Below are 22859 nucleotides of genomic sequence, written 5' to 3' on the forward strand. Positions count from 1 at the left end.
TTAGCCTCTCCCAGGCACCTTCAAGCCTAGCACAAGTGGCAGCTACCTGCACATTACGGTGTAGCTCATTCCAAGTGGTCCTGGGCAAGGTATGGGTAGTGGATGACTTGGCCTTCATCAAAGCCCCGCCCAAGAAGATCCAAAACCAACACACCTTGTGATCAGCTTCAGACCATATCAGAGCACCACCCAACTACCTCCACAAATGACACACCCAACTACCTCCAAAAAAATGACATACCCAAAGGGCAAACTCAGCAGGCACCAGAGCCCTGCTAAAGTGAATCCTGCTCAGTAAGGTCAGCCCTTGCACAGTAATAGCTCCTCTACTGTCATGGGCAGTCCTCACAACCAATTAGCCTGATGATCAATTCCTCACATTGACACGTTAACAGCAATCAAGGTTCAACTAAGACAGAGGGGCACAAACAACCCACACAAGGCACAGCCCTGATGCACCCAAATCAAGTGACCAAGGAGACTGTGCCACTGGGCCCCATAGGACACCTACTACATAAGGCCACTCTACCAAAACTGGGAGATGTGGGAAATGCACCAAATTCATATAAACAAACACAGGGAGGCTGCCAAAATGAGGAGACAAGGAAACATGTCCCAAGTGAAAGAAAAGAACAAAACTCTGAAAATGAAGAATAAACAAAATGCAGACAAGTTCTCTATCAGATGCAGAGTTCAAAACACTGGTTATAAGGATGCTCAATGAATTCAGTGAGAACTTTAAAAAAGAGATCAAAAATATAAAAATGGATATAGAAAACATAAAAAAGAATCAGTCATAAATGAAGAATATAATAACTGAAATGAAGAATACATTATAGGGAATTAACAGATTCAGTGAAGCAGAGGACTGAATCAGCAATTTGGAAGATAAAGCAGCAGAAAAACTCAATCAGAACAGCAAAAAGAAAAAAGAATCTAAAAAAAAAAAAATGAAGATAATTTCAGAGGCCTCTGGGACAATATCAAGCATACCAATATTCACATCACTGGGGTACTAGAAAGAGCAGAGAGAGAGCACAGAATTGAAAACCTATTTGAAAAAATAATGATGGAAAACTTCCCTAACCTGGCAAAGAAAATAGACATACAAACCCAGGAAGCACAGAGAGTCCCAAATGAGATGAACCCAAAGAGGCCCTAACAAAGACACATCATAATTAAAATGCCAAACGTTAAAGACAAAGGAAATTCTTAAAAGCAGCAAGAGAAAAGCAGTTAGGTTACCCAAAAGGGAGCTTCCACAACTGTCAGCTCATTTCTCAACAGAAATTCTAAAGACCAGAGGGACTGGAACAAAATAGTCAAAGTGATGAAAAGCAAGGACCTACAACCAAGATTACTTTACCCAGAAAGGCTCTCATTTAGAATCAAAGGACAGATAAAGAGCTTCTCAGTCAAGAAAAATCGAAAGGAGTTCAATATCACCAAACTAGTATTACAAGATATGTAATACTAGTATTACAAGGGGACTTAAAAAAAAAAAAAAAGATTAAAAATATAAGTAATAAAATGGCAATAAATAGGTATCTATCAATAACTTTGAATGTAAATGGATTAAATGATCCAATCAAAAGACATAGGGAGGTTGAGTAGATAAGAAAACAAGACCCTTTCATGTGCTGTCTACAAGAGACTCACTTCAGATGGAAAGACACACACACTGAAAGTAAAAGGATAAAAAAGTTATTTCATGAAAATGGAAATGGAAATGAAAAAAAAAATCTAAAGTAGAAATACTAGTATCAGACAAAACAGTCTTTAAAACACAGGATACAACAAAAGAAAGAAGAACCCAGTAATTCAAAAAGACACTGCAGCATTATTTACAATAGCCATGATATTTAAGCAACCTAAGTGTCCACTGACAGATAAATGAATAACGGAGAAGTGGTACAAGTATACAATAACATATTACTCAGCCGTAAAGAAGAATGAAATCTTGCTATCTGCCATGAATGGATGTGGAGTGTATTATCTTGGAGGAAGATTGAGGGGATGGGTAAAAGAGGAAAAAGGATTAAGATGTGCAAATTTCCAGCTATAAAAACAGTCACAGGATATAAAGTACAGCATAGGGAATACTGTCAATAATATTGTAATAACTATGTATGGTGTCAGATGAGTACTAGATTTATCAGGGTAATCACTTTGTAGGTTTTATAAATGTTTAATCACTAGGTTACACACCTAAAACTAATATATGTCAACTGTAATTAAAAATTTAAAAATTATGTAAATAAACAAAACTTCCACCTCTCTTACCATTATGAGCATACCTCATATTACTGCACTTTGCCTTACTGTGTTTCCCTAATGTTGCTTATTTACAAATTGAAGGCAAAACCCTCCACCAGCAAAAAGATTATGACTCACTTTACTGCAATACTCAATGAATAGTGGTGGTCTGGTACTGGACCTGCAATATCTCCAAGGTTGCCTGTATATTACTAACCTACCTATATTTATGTCCATATCTTCTGCCGGCCCACAGTTACCATGGATGAACTGTCCATGCTCTCACCTAAAGACAAACCCTGAACATCTTGCCAACCTCAAATCAGTGCTGGAGAAATTGCCTGCAATCTCCCCTACGTGATTAACTTTCCCTTTTTAATTGACAACATCTTTCCACAAGCAAACATGTTTTACTATTTCCTAGGGTTAAAAAATAAAAGAATACCAAAAAACCCTCTTCTTTAACCTTACATTTCTCTCTAGCTTTCTTCCCTTTCTTTACTTCCTTTATAACAGTGATTCTCAAGAGCTATCGATAGTTAATTCTACTGACTTTCCTTGTTCTCTCTTGAACGCATGTGAGACTTCTGCCCTAACCCTCCAGCCAAAGCAGTCCTTGTCAAAATTACTAACGTATCTCTATTTAGTCTTCATATGAATGTTTCCAAGCTCCATGGACCTTTCCTGTATCAATCCTAAATCCTGCTCTCATCAACTATTTTGATGTTTTAATGTTATTTCTCACAGTTTCCACTACTCCTAAGTTATTATATTTAATAGGGTTATAAGTTTCTTTTCTAAAGTTTTATACTTGTCCTACTTGATACAGATGGACCAATTAAACAAACTGAAATTTTGTTTAACAACAAGAAAATAATATAATACTACTCTTAACTCTTTCCCTCTCTTCTGAAATATGTCAGCTATGCCATTTGTCAGCTGTAAGAGGTCAAGTATGTTACTGTTTTGGAAAGAGAAACAAGAAAAATAACAGACAATTAATGTACTAAATGAGAGCTCCTTTTCTCCACCCCATCACTAAGCATAAATTATAAGTGCTTTCTCATCATACTTGATTTACCTAAAATACTTTTGAGTTTATGCTGTGACTTCCATTTTTCTTCTTCTTTTTTTTTTTTTTAATATGTTTTATTGATTTTAGAGAGAAAGGAAGGGAGAAAGACAGAAACATCAATGAGAAACATACTGGCTCCCTCCTGCATGCCCCCTACTGGGGCATGTGCCCTGACTGGGAACTGAACAGTTTATTGACTGAGCCACATCAGCTGGGCATTTTCTTCTTTTTTTTGAGAACTTTAAATCAAATTAATTAATTTATTTATTTATTTAATTGCTGAAAGTATGACACCTGTTCCCCTCTTTTCCACTAACCCTCTCCTTCACGCTCCCACCCCCCTCCTGCTTTCCCCAACCTAATGTTTGTGTCCATTGGTTGTGCACATATACATATAAGTTCTTTGGTTTATCTCTTCCCATCCCTCCAATCCCTCAGAGGTTTGTTAGTCTGTTCTTTACTTCCATGCCTCTGGATCTGTTTTGGTAGCCAGATTATTTTGTTCATTATATTCCATAAATAAGTGAGATCATGTTTTCAAATATAAAATTAGGGTTCCAAGAATTAAATCCAATTATAGTGTCTCCCTGCCTCCCCCTTTTTGCATACTACAAAATGAAAATTTGGGTCCAAATTCCATCTGAGCACTTTCAGCAATTTTTCACTTGAGGAGTCATTAATCAAAAATGCACGAATCTAAAGGTTTCTAGAAACAGCAGCCCTAAGGTTCAAGAAGAAGCTTAAATATTAAGACATTTCTTACAGTCATTACTGGTCTTCAAAGTTATAAAAGGTAAATTAAATGGTTTAATAACATTTTAATACTAAAAAAGATCAGAGAACTGAGTTACGCTGTTTGCAAGGTCCAGAGAAAGTATATAAGAAGAAAACTTAAAATGTTTACTACAATGCTGTAAGTAATATTTTATTTAACAAGTCTTTCTTTAGCAAAAGAAGCCAAACAATGAAATGGAAAACAGTGTCCAACTGCTAAGTCAGCACACACAAAGCAACTCTATTTCTTATTCTGGAGCTAAAAAACAAATTTATAAAACTAAATATAAAATTAAAATTTGCTCACTTAAATATTAAAATCAACAGAGGCATGTTTAACAGTGCAACTAGAGAATACTGAATTATTTTTATCTCTTTCAACAAATCTAGTTCAATTATTGAGGCACAAGCTTTTCAAGTTCGATTCTTTGTACACCATGGCTTTAAAAAATTATGTGCTATGAATTGTGAAAAGACACCCACAGATATTTCATGTGGGATGATTTTTGTAGCAGAAGTAATTCTGGTATTAACAATATCATTACCATTATTGAGCACTTCCTGTAAGCCATAGACGGCGCTAAGTAGTTTAAGACATTAACACAAGGACTTTATATAGAAATGCTATAAAGTAGAAATATTTAATATTTCCTTTTTAGAGATGAAAAATCTAAGGGGTAGAGATGTTAAAAAATAAGCCAAGATCACACTGCTATTAAGTGACAAAGTATCTGATTTTATGCCTGTTAATTCCAAACCTCTTAATTACCATGATACATCACGTTAGCACCTTAAATCAGAAAGTCCTTGATCTTGAGACAATGAACTTTATTTACCACTGTAACTCCAGTACTTTGTATTATGCTTAGAAAACAAAGGTGTTCATTTAATAAATAAAATAATAAATAAACCCATGCATGTCGATTCGAAGGTAGAAACAGCACTGTATATTCAGAGGACAATGACATACTAACAGAGCTGTAACAAAGGTTGCACATGGCAGGAAGTGGGATATCAAAGCAAAAAATAAAATGTACCTTTAAAGAGAGAAATTATGGACCATAGAATTGGAATGTTTGCTATACAGTTGACCCTTGAACAACGTTTTGAACTGTGTAGAGCCACATATACGCAGATCCTTTTCAATAAATAAACAGCTGGCCCTCCGTATCCCCAGGTTTCGCATCTGTGGATTCAACCAACCGCAGATCAAACAGTATTTTCGATCCGCAGTTGGGAATCAGCGGATGTAGAGGGATGACTGTATGCATTGTCCTATGCCATTTTATATCAGGGACTTGAGCATCTATGGATTTAGGTATCAGCAAGGGGTTCTGGAACCAATCACCCATGCATGTGAAAGGACAACTATATGACAAGTGTACAACTAAATAACAAAATTCTAAATAATATTCTCTTTACAACCTTGAATTCTTTCAAAAATGTCCAATCTACTTCACACCTCATTGTGCATAGTTGAGAACTTTTTCTTTGGTATACTCTGGCTATTTAATATATAGGAATTTAAGTTTAGAACCCACCCTAGTCAGGAGCCCCTCCAAATCCTTTTTAACAAAACAGCAAATTAATATTACTACAACTTGAGAAACATTCTATCAAAACAGAAAATTATAGACTAGTATCACATCAATGGATAGCAAATCAATAATATGAAATCTTGCAATTAAACATGAGAAGTGTAAGATATGAGAATGATATGACAAGTAAAATTATAATTATTTTCAGAAAACATAAGTAAACAAACTAAATGAACATTAAAAATTAACTATAATAAACAGTAAAATAATTAAAAAAGTAAAATTTATAAAATATATGTAGTTTTAATATACACAAACACAAGTTAGAAATTAAAATGTTTAAAATTCCATTTGTAATAGCAACCAAAAAACCAGAATACCTAGTTAAACTTCATGAACAAGAAACAAGGGCATATGAAGAAAACTAGAAATTCTGAAGGGCAAGAAATAACTCTTGGATATGCAGTATCCATACTGTAAAGATATTCAGTTTTCCTATATAAACCTATAAATTAAATGTAATACCAACTAAAACATCAAAAATGGTGTTAGAAGATGAGAAAATTTGAGAAAAAACTAGTCCTACCAAATATTAAAATATATTTTAAAGCTAAAATAATTAAAACCATTTAGCATTGAAAGAGAAATGAATGAATAGGACAGAACAGTATGTCTAGAAATAGATCTACATATATAAATGAGGTTAATTTTACTCAAAAGTGAACCTTTAAATCATGAAAAACAGAGCTTACTCAATAAATGACATTAATATAACTAGCTCACTATCTGGGGGAAAAAATAAAACTGGATTACTAGATCATTTCTTGTAGCAAAGTAAATTCTAGCCCAAAGATGTAAACATATAAAATAAAATCATATTCATTATGAAAGAATCACGAGTGAACTTATTTACAATCTCAGAGTATAAAAGACTTTTCTAGGTGGACATAAAACCCTGAAGCTATAAAAATAGATATATTTAACTACCTATATTTAAAAAATATGTGGAAATATTTTAAAAACATATAGTGGACAAAAGATTAAGGATATTAATCGAGAAATATGATTAAAAACTAGAACTTGATTTAAAAATGGGCAAAGCCATTAAAAATGTCTTTCAATCATCTGAAAAGATACTCAACCTCACTCATAATTTTAAAAATGCAAATCAAAGCAAGATATACTTTTTCTAATGTCTCAGACTGGTAGAAATTTATGTTTGTCCACATCTAGGGCAGATGAAAAAGAGGGAAACAGAAACTCAGTACCATAACAGAAATACCAATGATAGAAACAACAATACAATATTGGTGAGGATACAAATTGACACAAGCTCTGAAAGGGCAGTTTGACTCCAGCTATCAAAATGTATTATGCACATACCCATAATTTCAGTACCACGTACTGTATGTATAATCCCAGTACCAGGAATTTATCCTACAGTTATAACAACAAAAGTTTCAAAGAGAAATGCATAAAGATGTTCATAGTAGCATCATTTGCAAGATAATCCTCTCAGCAAAAATTAGGAAATAAAGAAACAATGTATAGTAAATAAAATACTGGAAAAATACTTTTGTTCAGTCATCACTGAAATAGTTTCTGATGCTAGTATTATGATCGTTAGAAAAATCCTCTTCCTCTGCATTAATACTGATTATAAGTTTTACCTACAATCTCTAAGATTTTATCATACAAAATAGTGATAATTTAAAATGAATTTACTATGATTCATTTGCATAAAGACTAGATTCCAATCTTAACAACCTAAATCTAAAGAATTATTGCAAGAATTAACACTGGAAATGCATAGTTTGTGTCTTTTTCGTTAGGAATTTATTCTTGGCACAAAACATCTATTTCGTTCATTCTTAGATGATTTATTAACACTTGAAAAGTTTTAAAACATATTTGAGATTCACACACACATACCTCAAATCTATATTCCTTAGTTTTAACATTCAATTCATTAAAAGGATATTTTCAAGGAGTTCCAAGATTAATTTTATAGGATTCCACTGCAATTATGGTATTAGCATAATAAATATAAATACATGTATTTCTTCTTTAGCTATTTCATAAACTGTCTCTTAAAAAGTGTTCAAAGTTTTAAATAAACCAATACAAATTTTTCTTTTAAGAATTTCATCACACAAAATTATAATTGTGTTTAGATTTAAACAAACACGCGTATTTATTGATGCCAATTAAAATAAATCAATAATAGTAGTAAAATGCCAGGAAGGGTACTTCCAGCAGATCAGAAGAGTGTGAGAACAGATGAGAACTGACGTATTTGAAGAATCAAGAAATTCATCCTATATCTATGTAACAAAACACTTCAAAAAAAAATGTAAGTTTTCCTAGATGAAACCTAAAAATGATAACAATAACAAACAAAACAACAGCAACAAAACCTCAACAAAACAGAGGCAGTTGAAAGAACTGGGTCATAAAAAGAAATGGCATTCTAATTGTAAATGGACTAAATCGCCCAATCAAAAGACATCAAGTGGCTGAATGGATTAAAACTAAAACAAAATAAGACCCAACTGTATGCTACCTACTTAAAACTAACTTCAGCTTAAAGGACACATAGATTAAAAGTAAAGTAATGAAGAAAGATATTCCATGCAAATGGAAATTTAAAAAGCAGAGTTAGTTATATTTGTATCACACAAAACAGACTTTAAACCAAATACTGTAACAAGAGACAAAGAAGATCATTAGATAATTATATCACCAAGAGGATATAGCAATTTAAAATATTTACACACTCAACATCAGGACACCTAAATGTATAAAACAAATAATAATAGATTTAAAGAGAGAAAACAACAGCAATACAATAATAAGGGACTTCAATACCCCACTTTCAACAATGGATGGATCATCCAGACAGAAACTCAGTTGGAAACACTGGACTTCAAGTATACATAGAACACATAGATCTAACAGACAGACATAGAACATTTCTTCCACCAGCCACAGAATACACATTCTTCTTAAGCACACAAAGACAGGTAGATAACATGTTAGGCCTCAAAATAAGTCAATAAATTTAAGATTGAAATTATATCAAACATCTTTTCTGACCACATGGTATGAAACTTGAAATCAATTTAAAGAGAAAATGTGAAAAATTCACAAATATGTGGAGATTAAACAATCTGTTCCTTTGCTCCTGAACAACCAACAGGTCAAAAGGGAAAAAAATATCTTGAAACAAATGGACACGGAAACACAACACAGCAAAACTTAAGGTATGCAGCAAAAGCAGCTCTAAGAGGGAAATTTTTAGAGATAGAGGCTCACATTAAGAAAAAAAAATCTCAAATAAAAAAATCTAACTTTAAAACTCAATAAACTCGAAAAAGAAGAACAAATCAAACCCAAAGTTAATAGAAGGAATAACAAAAGTCAGAGTGGGAAATAAATAGACTAGAAAGACAACTGAAAAGATCTAAGAGCTAGTTTTGTACAAAGATAAAGAAAATTGACAAACCTTTAGCTAGACTAAGAAAAAAGAGACAACTGAAATAAATAAAACTAGGAATGAGAGAAGACATTATGACTGATAACACAGAAATACACAGGATCATCAAAAACCACTATGAACAATTATATGGCAACAAATTAGATAACCTAGAAGAAATGGATAAACACTTAGAAACATGTAACTTACCAAGACTGAATCATAAGAAAATAGAAAATCTGAACAGACTGATTACTAATAAAGAGACCGAATCAGGAACCAAAAATCTCCTAACAAATAAAAATCCAGAACCAGAAGACTTCACTGGTGAATTCTATCAAACATTTAAAGAACAGCAATCCTTCTCAAACTCTTGGAAAAAATAAAAGTGGAAGGAAACCTTCCAAACTCATTTTATGAGGCCAGCATACCAAAACCAGATAAGGACAAGAAAAGAAATATGTAGGCTAACAACCCTGATGAACACATGCGAAATTCTTCAACAAAATATTAACAAATGCAATTCAACAGCACATTAAAAGCATCACACACCATGAACAAATGGAATTTATTCCTGGGATGCAAGGATAATTCAACATATGCAAATCAATAAATGTAATACATCACAGTAACAAAATGAAGGATAAAATTTTTATGATCATCTCAACAGATGCAAATAAAGAGCATATGATGCAAAAAAAAAGCATTTGACAAAATTCAACATCCTTTAATTATAAAAAAATTCTCAACAAATAGGGTATAGAAGAACTGTACTTCAATATAAAAAGGCTATGTATGACAAACCCACAGTTAATATCACACTTATTAGTGAAAAGCTGAAAATTTCTCTTCTAAGAGCAGTGACAACACAAAGATGCCCACTTTCACTACTTTGAATCAACATAATTCTGGAACTCCTATCTAGGACAATTAGGTAAGAAAAAGAAATAAAGGCACCCAAATTGAAAAGGAATAAGTAAAATGGTCTCTGTTTGTAGATGATGTGATATTATACATAAAAAACTAAAGATTCTACCAAAATTTGTAAGAACTAATAAATAAATTCAGTAGAGTTGCAGGATACAAAATCAATACACAAAAATAAGCTCTGGCCCTGGCCAGTTTGGCTCAGTGGTTAGAGCGTTGCCCTCGGACCAAAGGGTCTCGGGTTCAATTCACAGCCTTGGTCAGGGTCCTGTGGGAAGAAACCAATCAATGTGTCTCTCTTGCATCAAAGTCTCTCTCACTCTCTCCCCCCAACCCCTCGCTCTCTCCCTCTCCCTCTCTCTAAAAATCAATGAAAAAAAGATCCTTGGGTGAGGATTAACAACAACAACAAAATCAGCTGTGTTTCTATATACCAACATTGAACTATTGGAAAAACAAATTAAGAAAACTGTGAAAGAAATAAATGGCAGAGTAATTAAAGGGGGAGCAACTGTGTCAGTCATATCCTTTAGAGAAGCTGATTCTAGCATCAGTACTCCACTTCCCCTGTACGAAGTACTACATACATACAGTTTTCTAGAGCAGGAGAACTTTTTTAGAAGAATGCTACAATGAATGTTGTGGCTGAGGGAAATTCTGAATTTCATGAATAAAAAGAAAGTCCTAAATACTTTTTTAAAAAAAAAAAAAGGAAATTTCCTTTCCAGGGGAAGAAATACAGTTCAGCATCGGATCCTCATCTGATGCAACAAAACAAGCAATCAACAACTAAGGCCAAGCCCTCCCAGCATTTACCCACCCAATAATAAGTATTTACTAGAACATTTTTAAACTTTCAACAGTACTTGGGTAAAAGAGAACAAAAACTAAAATCGAGATAATTTACAAAAGAATAATGAAAAGACTACATATTTAAAACGATGGAATGCAGCCAAAGTAAGTACTCAAAGGAACATTTATAGCCTTCGTGGAATTTATTAGAATACAAGAAATGATTGAAAATACAGTAAATGAATTAAGAATTTAACTGAAGGAGGTATAAAAATAGCAATGAATATTATAGCAAGGAATTTATACACACACACACACACACATACATATAGAGAAAGGGGGTGGACAAAGAGAAAGAAAGGGAGGGAGGGAGGAGGGAAGGGAAGAAGGGAGGAAGTGAAGAAGGGAGTAAGCGAGGACGGGAGGAAGGAAGGAAGAAAAGAAGGGAGGGAGAGAGGAAGGAGACAGGCAGCCATTAGTGTCAATTAAGGTGGCTACTAGCATATTTCATCACACCATCAAATGAACATCTTTCTTTCCTTATTTTTGATCCATTCTGGATTTTTAAAAAAAATAAATATGAAAAGCAAAAAAAAAAAAAAAGAAAATCTTTATTTTCTTTTCCCACTCTTGTTCTTTCTAAAATATTTAAAATATTACTTTCCCTATTTTTTCTCTCCCCTCTGTCTGCTAATTGTCACAAGTGACCTACAAGAGATATGTTAAGCCCTGGCTGGTTTGGCTCAGCGGTTAGAGCGTCCGCCTGCAGACCGGAGAGACACAGGTTCGGTTCCCGCTAAGGGCATGTACTTCGGTTGCAGTTTGTCCCCGGCCCTGGTTAGTCGTGCAGGTGGCAGCCATTCAATGTGTCCCTTTCATGTCGATGTTTCTCTCTCTCTCCCTCCCACTCTATCTGTACAAAAAATAGAAAAATTTACTCGGGTGAGGATAAAAAACAAAGAAAAAAAGAGATATGTTAAGTTCTGCACTAACATTTAAAGCCAACTGACATTTTAGCCCTGAGTTCAGGGCTAAAAACAGTACTTGGACTCTTGGAGATTTAAAACACATTAGAAATCATAATTTTTATAGGATCAAATGTAATTTGATGCTCAGGATTCATTTATGCTATTAAATATAATAAAGAAAATTTAAAGTAATAATAATTATAATACTTTAAGTCAGTACTTCTCCAAAGTTTGTACTGAAAAGCCCCTAATGATACACAAAAATAATCCTGGACTTATTAGCAATCTTATGTCTGAGAGACTCTTTTAAAACTTGTAGAAAGTGGTTCATTACCATAATATAATAAATACTAAATAAAGACTTCATAAAATCGCTTTCTTCATTCTACCCAGTTTCCTGGATGCAGAGGAATATAAAAATCAGACATATAGCCCTGGCCAGTTTGGCTCAGCGGTTAGAGCGTCCGCCTGCGGTCCAGAGAGACCCGGGTTCAGTTCCCGCTAAGGGCACGTACCTTGGTTGCAGTTTGTCCCTGGCCCTGGTTGGTCGTGTGGGTGGCAGCCACTCGATGTGTCCCTTTCACATCGTTGTTTCTCTCTCTCTCTCTCCCTCCCACTCTATCTGAACAAAAAAAAAAAGTCCTCGGGAAAAAAAAAAAATCAGACATATAAACATAGTACACTTTTCTTGCATTTCATTATTTTGTTAGAAATATCTTATTTTTTACAAAAATCATGTGTTAGATATTTAGAAGTATAAATTTACAAAGGAGAAAGCTGACATATGGATATGAATAGTATTCACAGTCCCATGGGCAGAGACACAGAGATGAGCCTAGCTACACCTTAGTCTTTCTGATTTCAACTCTTATATTCCTTGTATAAGAAGAATTTGTTTCAAATTTTGGGAATGCAGTTCTCCAAGCAACTTTAAATATCAATGATGCACCTTTGCTACTAATATCTACAACTGCCTCCTTTTCATTCTCACATAAATATAAACAGCATAATGAACTTCGACTAACTTTGCATGCACATTTATGGATATTTAACAAATCAAATTAAATCATATAAATCTAGCCAAGCAAAACATTAAAACCTCAAAACGAGTTCAAGCTGGAATTATATTTTGCCATTCTGAGAGTCAGTCATATTTAACTTGAGACTAAAACTGGCAATCTTTCAAAAATTAGGTTTATAAAACAAATATTTTAATAGTATTTTAAAATTCTTATGTTTTAAATTGAGACTATAATGTGTGATATTTAAAGTTTTCTATGTGTTTTTGCAATACCAGTTTCATTTATTGTATACTCCTAGGTATCTTACCTTTTTTGCTACAGAAGAAGGGGGTTCCTTTTTCAGACTTCTTAGTAAAAACTCTGGCATATTATTTTCAATATCCTCACGAGTTCCCTTTTTATGCAAAACTGCAGCCAAAAACGAGATAACCTGGGGGAGAAAAATATTTTCAATAGTATAATGTATCATGATGGACAATATTTTACTGCTTACATAACTAAATACATAATTTGTGACAAACACTAGTATTGGTTTTCTTTATTTGTATTAACAAACAAATGTATAATATGTTATCATTGAAAACAGTAAAAAAATTCGCATATTGCCATCTCTTCCATGATAAGTTGTACCTATTCAATGAATTATTTATTGATCTCATCAATTGTGACATTGTTTCTTGCTTGTTTTGATTCATGGAAACTAATTGTTCAAATTCTCTATTAGAATAAACTGTGTATATTCTTTGTTCCTTGTAAAACTAAACTCCCTAAAGGGGTAATATTTAGCTCATTAATTTGTTTACTAGTTTATGCAATACATACAGTTGGCCCTCGTTTATTGCGGTTAATCAGTTCCAGACTCTACCACGATAAATGAATTTCCACGAAGTAGGATTCTTTATTTATAGTATACAGTATAGGTGAAATGATACAATGCTATTTTAAGATAAACTAAGATAATTCATCAATATATACACCATTCCAAAAATTAAGTGAGAAAAACAGACATGGAAAAAAGGAAATATATACTCATATAATAAAGAGCAAGAGCCCTGCCGGTATGGCTCAGTGGTTGAGCATTGACCCATGCACTGAGAGGTCGCTGGTTCAGTTCCCGGTCAGGGCACATGCCCAGGCTGTGGGACAAATCCCCAGTGGGGGTGGGAGGCATGCAGGAGGCGGCTGATAGATGTTCTCTCTCTCATTGATGTTTCTATCTCTCTCTGTCCCTCTCCCTTCCTCTCTCTCTAAAACCAATAAAGAAAAAAAAAAAATTTTTTTTTAAAAAAGAGCAAGAAACAGTTAATCAACTGTACTTTAGTTGCTTGGCAGCTACGTGAATTTGGGCCAGTTAGTTAACCTTTTGAATAACTGTAAAAATATGTAAAAACAGCAAAAATAATATTGGCAGCGTTGTTTTAATGATTCAAGGGGAACAGTATGAAATATTCATAAGAGGGAAAATAACTTATGATTGCTTAAAAAAATAAATTATATAAATTTAAAAAATAAATTGATTAAATTAATTATATAAATTCTCTCCTAAAAAAAAAGGAGAGAATTAACAAAGCTATAGGATAATAGTATTTGTAGCGTAAGTGTGGATACTTACACTCTGCATATCAAGTGATAGAAGAGAAAGAATGGTGCAGGAGGAGTATCTGAAAAGATAAAACCTAAAAACTTTAAAAAACTGACATAAATAAATAAATAAAGCCATATAGTCCAGATCCACAAAGAACATCAAGCCAAAAATATAAACAAACATTTTAAAATCCAAAAATAGGTGCTTCATAAAAACTGCTCAAGTCTTAAGACATTAAAAATAAATCTTAAAAGCATCCAAAGGAAAAAAACAACAAATGACCTACTAAAAAGCAACAATTTAACAAGTAACTGACCTTGCTGCAAAAACAATGAAAGACGCTATACAACAGAATACTTTCAAAGTGCTGAAGAAAACAAAAGCAATCTAGTTTCATAACTAGTGAAATTATCATTCAAGAATGAAGATAAAGGTATTTTCAGACAAACAAAAACTGAGACAATTCATCACCAAAAGAGCCACACTAAAGAAAATAACTAAAGAATGTTTTTAGGCACAAAAACAAAACAAAACAAAAACCAATTCTATGTAGCTTTTCAGTAGTAGGGAAAAACTAAAAGCAACAAAAATAGTAAATACATAGGAAAAATAAATGCATATTAACATTATAAAACAATGATAAAATATTTTGTTGGGATTCAATAAAAGAAGAATTTAAAGATATGACAACAGATGTATGTGAGTTAGAAAGGGCAGAAGTGCAGTTACATTATTCAAAGGCCCTTATGCTATCCAGGAGGAAATAAAAGTACTAATTTACATTAGATTTTGACAAATCAAGAATATCTGTTGTAATCTCTGGAGTAATCATTAGAAGAATACAAGAAAAGGTAGACAAATCCATAAGCACAATGGTAGGTTTTGAAATAACTCAGTAATAACAAAATAATCAGTAAAGATATACACTATTTGAATAACATCGTTAGTAAACTTGACCTAATGAACATTTGATGAACACTGCACACTGCTGCAAACATAGATTCATTTAAAGTTTGTGTATTATGTGCTATTGAGTCATCTCTAACTCCTGACAACTCTATGAATGAGTGATATTCACAATGTCCTGTTCTCAACAGCCCTGCTCAGCTGCTATAGACTAATGCCTATTTCTTCTTTTACAGAGTCAATCCATCTCATATTTGGTCATCCTCTTTTCCTGCTGCCTTCTATTTTTTCCAGCATTATTGTCTTTTCCAAAGTACCCTGCCATCTCATGATGTGCCTGAAGTAGGACAACTTCAGTTCTGTCATTTTTGCCTCCAGGAAAGTTTCAGACTTAATTTGCTCTGGGATTCACTTATTTGTCTTTCTGGCAGTTCAGGATATCCCTAGAGCTCTCCTCCAACATCACATTTCAAATGAATCAACTTTTTTCCTATCAGCCTTCTTCACTGTCCAACTTTCACACTCCTTCATAGAACAAGGATGTGGCTGACCTTAGCGTTGGTCTCTAATGACACATCTTTGCTCTTGGTGCTCTTTCCTACTTCTTTTATTGCTACCCCTCCGAGTCTCAGCCTTCCTTGATTTCTTGGCTGCAGTCTCCATTTGAATTGATGAATGAGCCAAGGTAAGCAAAATCTTTAATAATTTCAGTGTCTTCATGGTCTACGTTAAAGCTATGTACTTTTTGATTTTTGTCTTCTTGATGTTTAAATGCAGTCCTGCTTTGGCACTTTCTTTTTTCACTTTTGTCAGAAGTCATTTCAAAACACTACTTTCTGCCAGTAAGATGGTGTCATCTTCGTATCTTAAGTTATTGATATTTCTTCTGCCAATTTTCACTCCTCCCTTCTCTGAGTCTAGCCCAAATTTCTGTACATGTTCTGCATACAGATTAAATAGGGAGTTAAAATGCACTCTTGTATGACACCTTTGTCCATAGGAAACCATTTTGTTTCTACATAGTCTGTCCTCTCAAAGGCTCCTTGTCGATGATACAGGTTGCACATCAGGACAATCAAGTACTGAGGCAGGCCCATTTCTTTTAGAGTGACCCAGAGTTTTTCATGATTGATGCAGTCAAAGGGTTTACTGTAGTCTATAAACATAGACTAAACTTTTTCTGAAATTCTTTGGAGCACTCCAGTATGACATGAAATATTTACCAAGGTTGACATGCAAGGTCATAAGGCAAATTTTAAAATAGTTAAATAGACAGAAATCATATAGAATGCTCTTTGATCACAATGCAAGAAACTAGTAATAACAAAAACATAAGCAGACAATCCCCAAATGTTTGGAAAATAAAGAATATAGCTTAAAGAACTCACAATGGAGATTAGAAAATAATTTTGAGTTGAATAAATAACAATTATCAATCTTGTGGAATACACCTAAAGCCTTTGGGACTTAAATGCATATATTAGGAAGGAAAAGAGATACCTAGAGTTTATTTTAAAAATGTATAAAAATAACAGAAAACTTAAAAAGAAATTAACAAAACATGAAAAAAGCATACAACTAAAAGGATCAACAAAGCCAAATAATCATTTTGTGAAAAGATTTTTTTAAATGATAACCCCTAGCAAACTAATAAAAAAAAGAGAGAGAAAGTAGAAGAGGCAAACACACACACACAAATACATATAAAATATAAAAAGCAAAGTTATGCCAAAATTGTGAAAATTTAGATCAAATGGGGAAACAGAATCAAACTTATCAAGCTGAAACAAATTTACATATTCATATAACTATTAAAGAAATCTAAATACAAAGTTATAATCCTTCCACAAAGAAAACTAAGGGTCAGATGGCTTCAACAACAAAGTCAACCCAATGCTTAAGAAAGATATAATGCCAGTCTTAAACAAACTCTTCCAAAGTTTAGAGGAAGGAATAAATGTTCTTAACTCATTTTATGAGTTCAACATAATCTTAATTAGAAAACCTGACAAGACATCTGTTCAAGATGGCAGTGTAGCCTCCTCCCACAACCACATCAAAATTACAACTAGAAAAACCATCATTCAGAACCATCTGAAATGAAGTTGGATGGAATTAAAGAAGAAACCATGTTGAAATTGGTAGAAGGGGTGGAGAAGCAAAATGGGCTGGTCCCATACCCACGTGTGGTAGATAAAAATCAGGAGGAATATCTCAGCTGCAGAGGTCACCCTTGGGGAGCAAGGGGTCCAGCCCCACACCAGGACCCCCAGCCCAGGGTCCCAGTGTCAGGAAGAGAAGTCCCCATTATTCTGGCTGCAAAAACCAGCAGGAATTGAGGCGGAGGGAAATGGAGGATTCTAGAGTCCCAGGCAGTTCCTCTTAAAGGGCCTGCACACCTACTAATATGAATTCACTCCCTCTGAGCTCCAGCAAGGGGATAGCAGCTTGAAAGGCACCAGGAACATACAAGGAGGAAGTATATTGTCCACCATCAGGGCAAGAGTTAAGAGGGGCAGCTTTCTCCCAAACAAAAGTGATGGCAGAGGCTATTGTTTCTTTGATGAGCACTCCCCCACCCAACAGAGTCACCTGAGACTCCATCAACCTTGCTCACACTGATTGCCCTACTCTGGTGATTCCTTGAGGCCCTGTCCAACCCAATATTCAGGCCCACTCAAGCTGTTTCCAGTGGCTTTTCCATACAAATGGCTTATGCTTCAGATTTTCCTAAAAATCTCTCAAACAAGCAGCATCTGGCCTCAGCAAGCTCTGTACCTCTTGCTAAGTGGCCCCAGTGGACTGACACTAGCAGTAGCCAGCCTTGGTTCACAAGTTGGCCCTGCCTGGGTACTTCTAAACCCTTCGCAAGTAGCAGCTACCCACAACTTTGTAGCTCATGCTGGGTGGAAGAGGAGAAAACAGGTGGTGGTTGACCTTGGCCTGTAAATCCTGGGAAGCCCCAGAGCCAGTGCACCCAGTTGATAGTTTCAGACCACATCACAACATCACCATCCAACTACCTCCATAAGCAACACAATCAAGGGGTAAACTCAGTTGGCACCAGAGCCCTGACAAACTCAGTCCTGCTCTTGTGGGATGGGCCCCTGCACTGCTGATCCTCCATGGTGGTCAGAGGTCGGTGATCAGTGGTTGCAGCCAGTCCTTGCAGCTGAAAGGCCTGGGGGGCAAATCCCTCCCATTAACATGCCAAAAGCAATAAAACCTCAACTACAAGCGAAGGGTGTACAGGACATCTAATACATTAGGCCACTCAACCAAGCCTGGGAGAAGTAAAAGCTCTACCTAAAACACAGAAACAAACACAGGGAGGCTGCCAAAATGAGACAAAGAAACCTGTCCCAAATGAAAGAACAGAAGAAAACTCTAGAAACAAAACAAAATCTACCAGATGCAGAGAACAAAACACTGGTTATAAGAATGCTCAGTGAACTTAGTGAGAACCTCAACAGAATGAAAAAGGGTCAGAAATGAGGGATACACTAACTGAAATGAAGAAGAATTTACAGAGAATCAACAGGAGAGTAGATAAAGATGAGAATCAAATCAATAATTTGGAATATAAGGAAGCAAAAACACACCCAATCAAAACAGCAAAAAGATAAAAACAAAAAAATGAGGATGGTGTAAGGAGCCTTCAGTGCAACTTCAAATGTACCAACATTCACATCATAGGGGTGCTAGAAGGAGAAGAGAAACAGCAAGCAACTGAAAACCTATTTGAAAAATAATGACAGAAAACTTGCCTAACTTGGTGAAAAAAATGGACATACACGTCCAGGAAGTGCAGAGTCCCAAACAAAAGAACCCAAAGAGGCCCACACCAAGACACATTATAATTAAAATGCAAAAGGTTAAAGACAGAGAATCTTAAAAGCAGCAAGAGAAAAGCAGTTTGTTACCTACATGGAAGTCACATAAGACTGTCAGCTGATTTCTCAACAGAAACTTTGTAGACCAGAAGGGACTGGCAAGAAATATGTGATGAAAAGCAAGGACCTACAACCAAGATTACTCTACCCAGCAAAGTTATTATTTAGAATCGAAGGACAGATAAAGAGCTTCCCAGACAACACAAATCTAAGGAACTTCATAACCAAGGAAGCAATATTATATAAAATGTTAAAGTGTTTAAGAAAAAAAAAAAAAAAGATGAACAATAAGTTTAGCTTATTATGGCTCAGTGGACTGAGTGTTATCCCATGGACTGAGAAATCCTGGTTTGATTCCTGGTCAGGGCACATGTCCAGGTTGCGGGCTCAATCCCCAATAAGGGGGTGTGCAGGAGGCAGCGGATCGTTGTTTCTCCCTTACAGGGATGTTTCTCTCTCTCTGAAAAAAAAAAAATCAATAAAATCATATTTTTAAAAATTATATGAATAATAAAATGGCAATAAATACATATCCATTAACAAATGAATCTAAAATACAAAATAAGCAAACAACAGGACAAAAACAGACTCATAGCTACAAGGAACATTTTGACGCTTGTCAGATGGGAGATGGCGTAAGTGAAAAAGGTAAAGGATTAAGAAATACAAATTGGTTGTTACAGAATAGTCATGGGGGTGTAAAAGTGTGGCATAGGGAATATAGTCAATAATGTGCTAATAACTATATATAGTGTCAGATGGGTGCGAGATTTGTTAGGATGATCACTTACTAAGTTATGTAATGTCTAGTCACTTGGTGTAGACCTGAAACTAATATAATAGTGTATGTCAAACGTAATTGAAAATTTTGAAGTGATAAAGAAAAATAATATAGTAAAATAAAATACAAAAAAAGGAAAACATGACAAGATTATAATATGTACAATAAATTTACAGGTCAATTTCTCTTACTTATATATAGGCAAAACTCTCAAAATATTAGGAAATGGAACTCCAAAATATTTTAAAAGGCAGAGATACCAAAACCAAGTTTGGTTGATTCTGGAAATAAAGTTTCGTTTCACCTTCAAAATGGTATTTGGTAGGTATCATAGGTATTATACTTAGCTTTCTTAACTCTTACTTTCCTTAAAATAATAATAGGATTTCATTATAAGATATCTACATTTTACATAACGTGGTCCATTAACATTTAGTATACTGTGAAAAGTTAAGAACGTATAGTTTCATCACTCAAGCAACCATCCCCCCAAAATAATAATATCGCAAATAAGAACAGTTAAAAAGTCAACAGAAGAATTAAAATGGAATTCTAAAAAATACCCTATTAACACAAAGAAAGGCAGGAAAGGAGGAACAGTACAACAGTAAACAGTCTGTTCAAACAGAAGACAATAAAATGGTATATACAAATCTAAACAGAACAGGAATTACATTAAATATAAATGGACTAAAGACTCCAATTAAATATCAGATTGGCAAGATGGATACGAGTCGTGTACAAGAGATATACTGGAATATATATAAAGACAGACAGCTTGAAATAAATGGTTCAAAAAAGACATACTATGCAATCAGTAACCATAAGCCTACTGGAGTGGCTATCTTAATATCATATAAAAAAGATATAAATAGTATTACCAGAAATAGACATATATTTCAGAATAATAAAAGGTTTAGTTCATTGGGAAGACATAACAATCATAAAGGTTTATGATCCTAATAACAGAGATTCAAATGACAAAAAAAGGCAAAATTGCTAGAGTTAAAGGGCAGACAAACCTACACACATAATCATAGTAGGAGATTTTAACTTCCCTCCCAGCAATTAATAGTTAAAAAAATAAAAGGAAATCAGAACATTATCAATCACCTTAACCTGCTAATTAATATTTCCAAACTATATCCAACTGTAGACTATATGTTCTTTTGAAATGGACACAATATGTTCAATAAAATGGGGCATTAAAAAACTCTCAATAAATTTTTCAAAATATTGAAATCTTACGAACTAGCTACTACTATGGAATTAGAAAACATTAATGAAGAGATATCTCAGAAAAATAGGTCAATATCAGCAAATTAAGTACACACTTGAAAAATATCACAGCCCTGGCCGGTTTGGCTCAGCGGTTAGAGCGTCGGCCTGCGGTCCAGAGAGACCCAGGTTTGGTTCCCACTAAGGGCATGTACCTCGGTTGCAGTTTGTCCCCGGCCCTCATTGGGTCATGTGGGTAGCAACTACTTGATGTGTCCCTTTCATGTCAATGTTTCTCTCTCTCTCCTCCTCCTCTATCTGAACAAAAAATAAAAAAAATGTCCTCGAGTGAGGATAAAAAAAAAAATCACAAGAAAAATTAGAAAATACTGTAAATTACATGAAAATGAAAATATAATGCATAAAATTTGTGGGATACAGATAAAGCAATGTTTGAACATAAGTTTGGAGCATAAGAAGGTAGATATGAAAGTAATGACCCGAGGTTCTATCTAACAAACTAGCAAATAAAGAATAAAATGCATCCAAAGTAAGCAGAAGGAAAATAATGCAGATAACTGCAGAAATCAATTAAATATCAAACAGACGAACAAGAGAGACAATTAACAAAGCTAAAAATTAGTTCTTTGAAAAAAAGCAACAAAATCAATAAACCTTGTTAGGTGAATCAAGAATAAGAGAGAGAATAATATCCGTAAGAATGCAGAGAGGTATCACTCAGATTCTACAAACATTAAAATAATAATAAAGGAATATCACGAATAACTTTATGCCAATCAATATACCAGCTTAAATAAAATAGATAAATTCTTTGAAAAATGTAATTTACCAAAAATGACATAGCAAGAAAGAGAAAATTTGAAGAGCCTCATATCTATTAAAGTAATTGATTTCATTATAAAAAATCACAGAAATGAAATCTTTCGTTAAAGAAAAGATTTTAGTAGTAAATTCCATCAAATATTTAAGGGTAAAATAACAAACTTTCACAAACTTTCAGAAAAGAGAGGAAAAAGAAACACTTCCCAATTTATTTTATGAGGCCTGCATAACCCTGCTATTAAAACCAAACGTATCACACACAAAAATTATAGACCAATGTCTGTCATAAATATAAATGCAAAAATTCTTAAAATATTAGCCAACCAAATCCAGCAATATATAAAAATAATACCTCACTACCAAATTGGGTTTATCCCAGGAATACAATATTGGTTAAACTTTAAAAGACTACATAATATAAATCAGAGTGATTCATATGCTATCATAATGTATTAACAGAATAAAGGAGAAAAAAATGATTATCTAAATTGAAGCAGAAACATATCTGATAAAATTTAATGCACATTAACTATAAAAAAAAAATCTCAGAAAGTAGAACTACAAGGGAATAATCTGAATCTGATAAAAGATACTATGAAAATCCTATAGGTAACATAGTTAATGTTAAAATACTGAATGCTTTCTCTTCCTAAGATCAGGGATGAGATAAGGGTGTTAACTCTCACTACTTCTATTTGAACTGTACTGGGCTCCTACCTATTCAGTGAAATGAGGCCACAAAAAGAAATCAAATGCATAAAAATTAAAGAAGTAAAACTGCCTCTATTTATGGATGACACAATTGT

General features: G+C 34.0%; 1 protein-coding gene across 1 annotated transcript in view; it reads right to left on the reverse strand.

Moving 5' to 3' along the window:
- Window positions 1-22859, reverse strand: part of ERCC6L2 (ERCC excision repair 6 like 2) — a 145612-nt gene that overhangs the window by 104782 nt on the left and 17971 nt on the right. The window contains exon 3 of the mRNA XM_036260814.1: window positions 13135-13257. Within this exon, the coding sequence (XP_036116707.1) occupies window positions 13135-13257 (123 nt within the window). The remainder of the gene's footprint in view (window positions 1-13134; window positions 13258-22859) is intronic.

This window comes from Molossus molossus, unplaced genomic scaffold (assembly GCF_014108415.1).
Source record: "Molossus molossus isolate mMolMol1 unplaced genomic scaffold, mMolMol1.p scaffold_m16_p_14, whole genome shotgun sequence".
Lineage (NCBI taxonomy): Eukaryota > Metazoa > Chordata > Mammalia > Chiroptera > Molossidae > Molossus > Molossus molossus.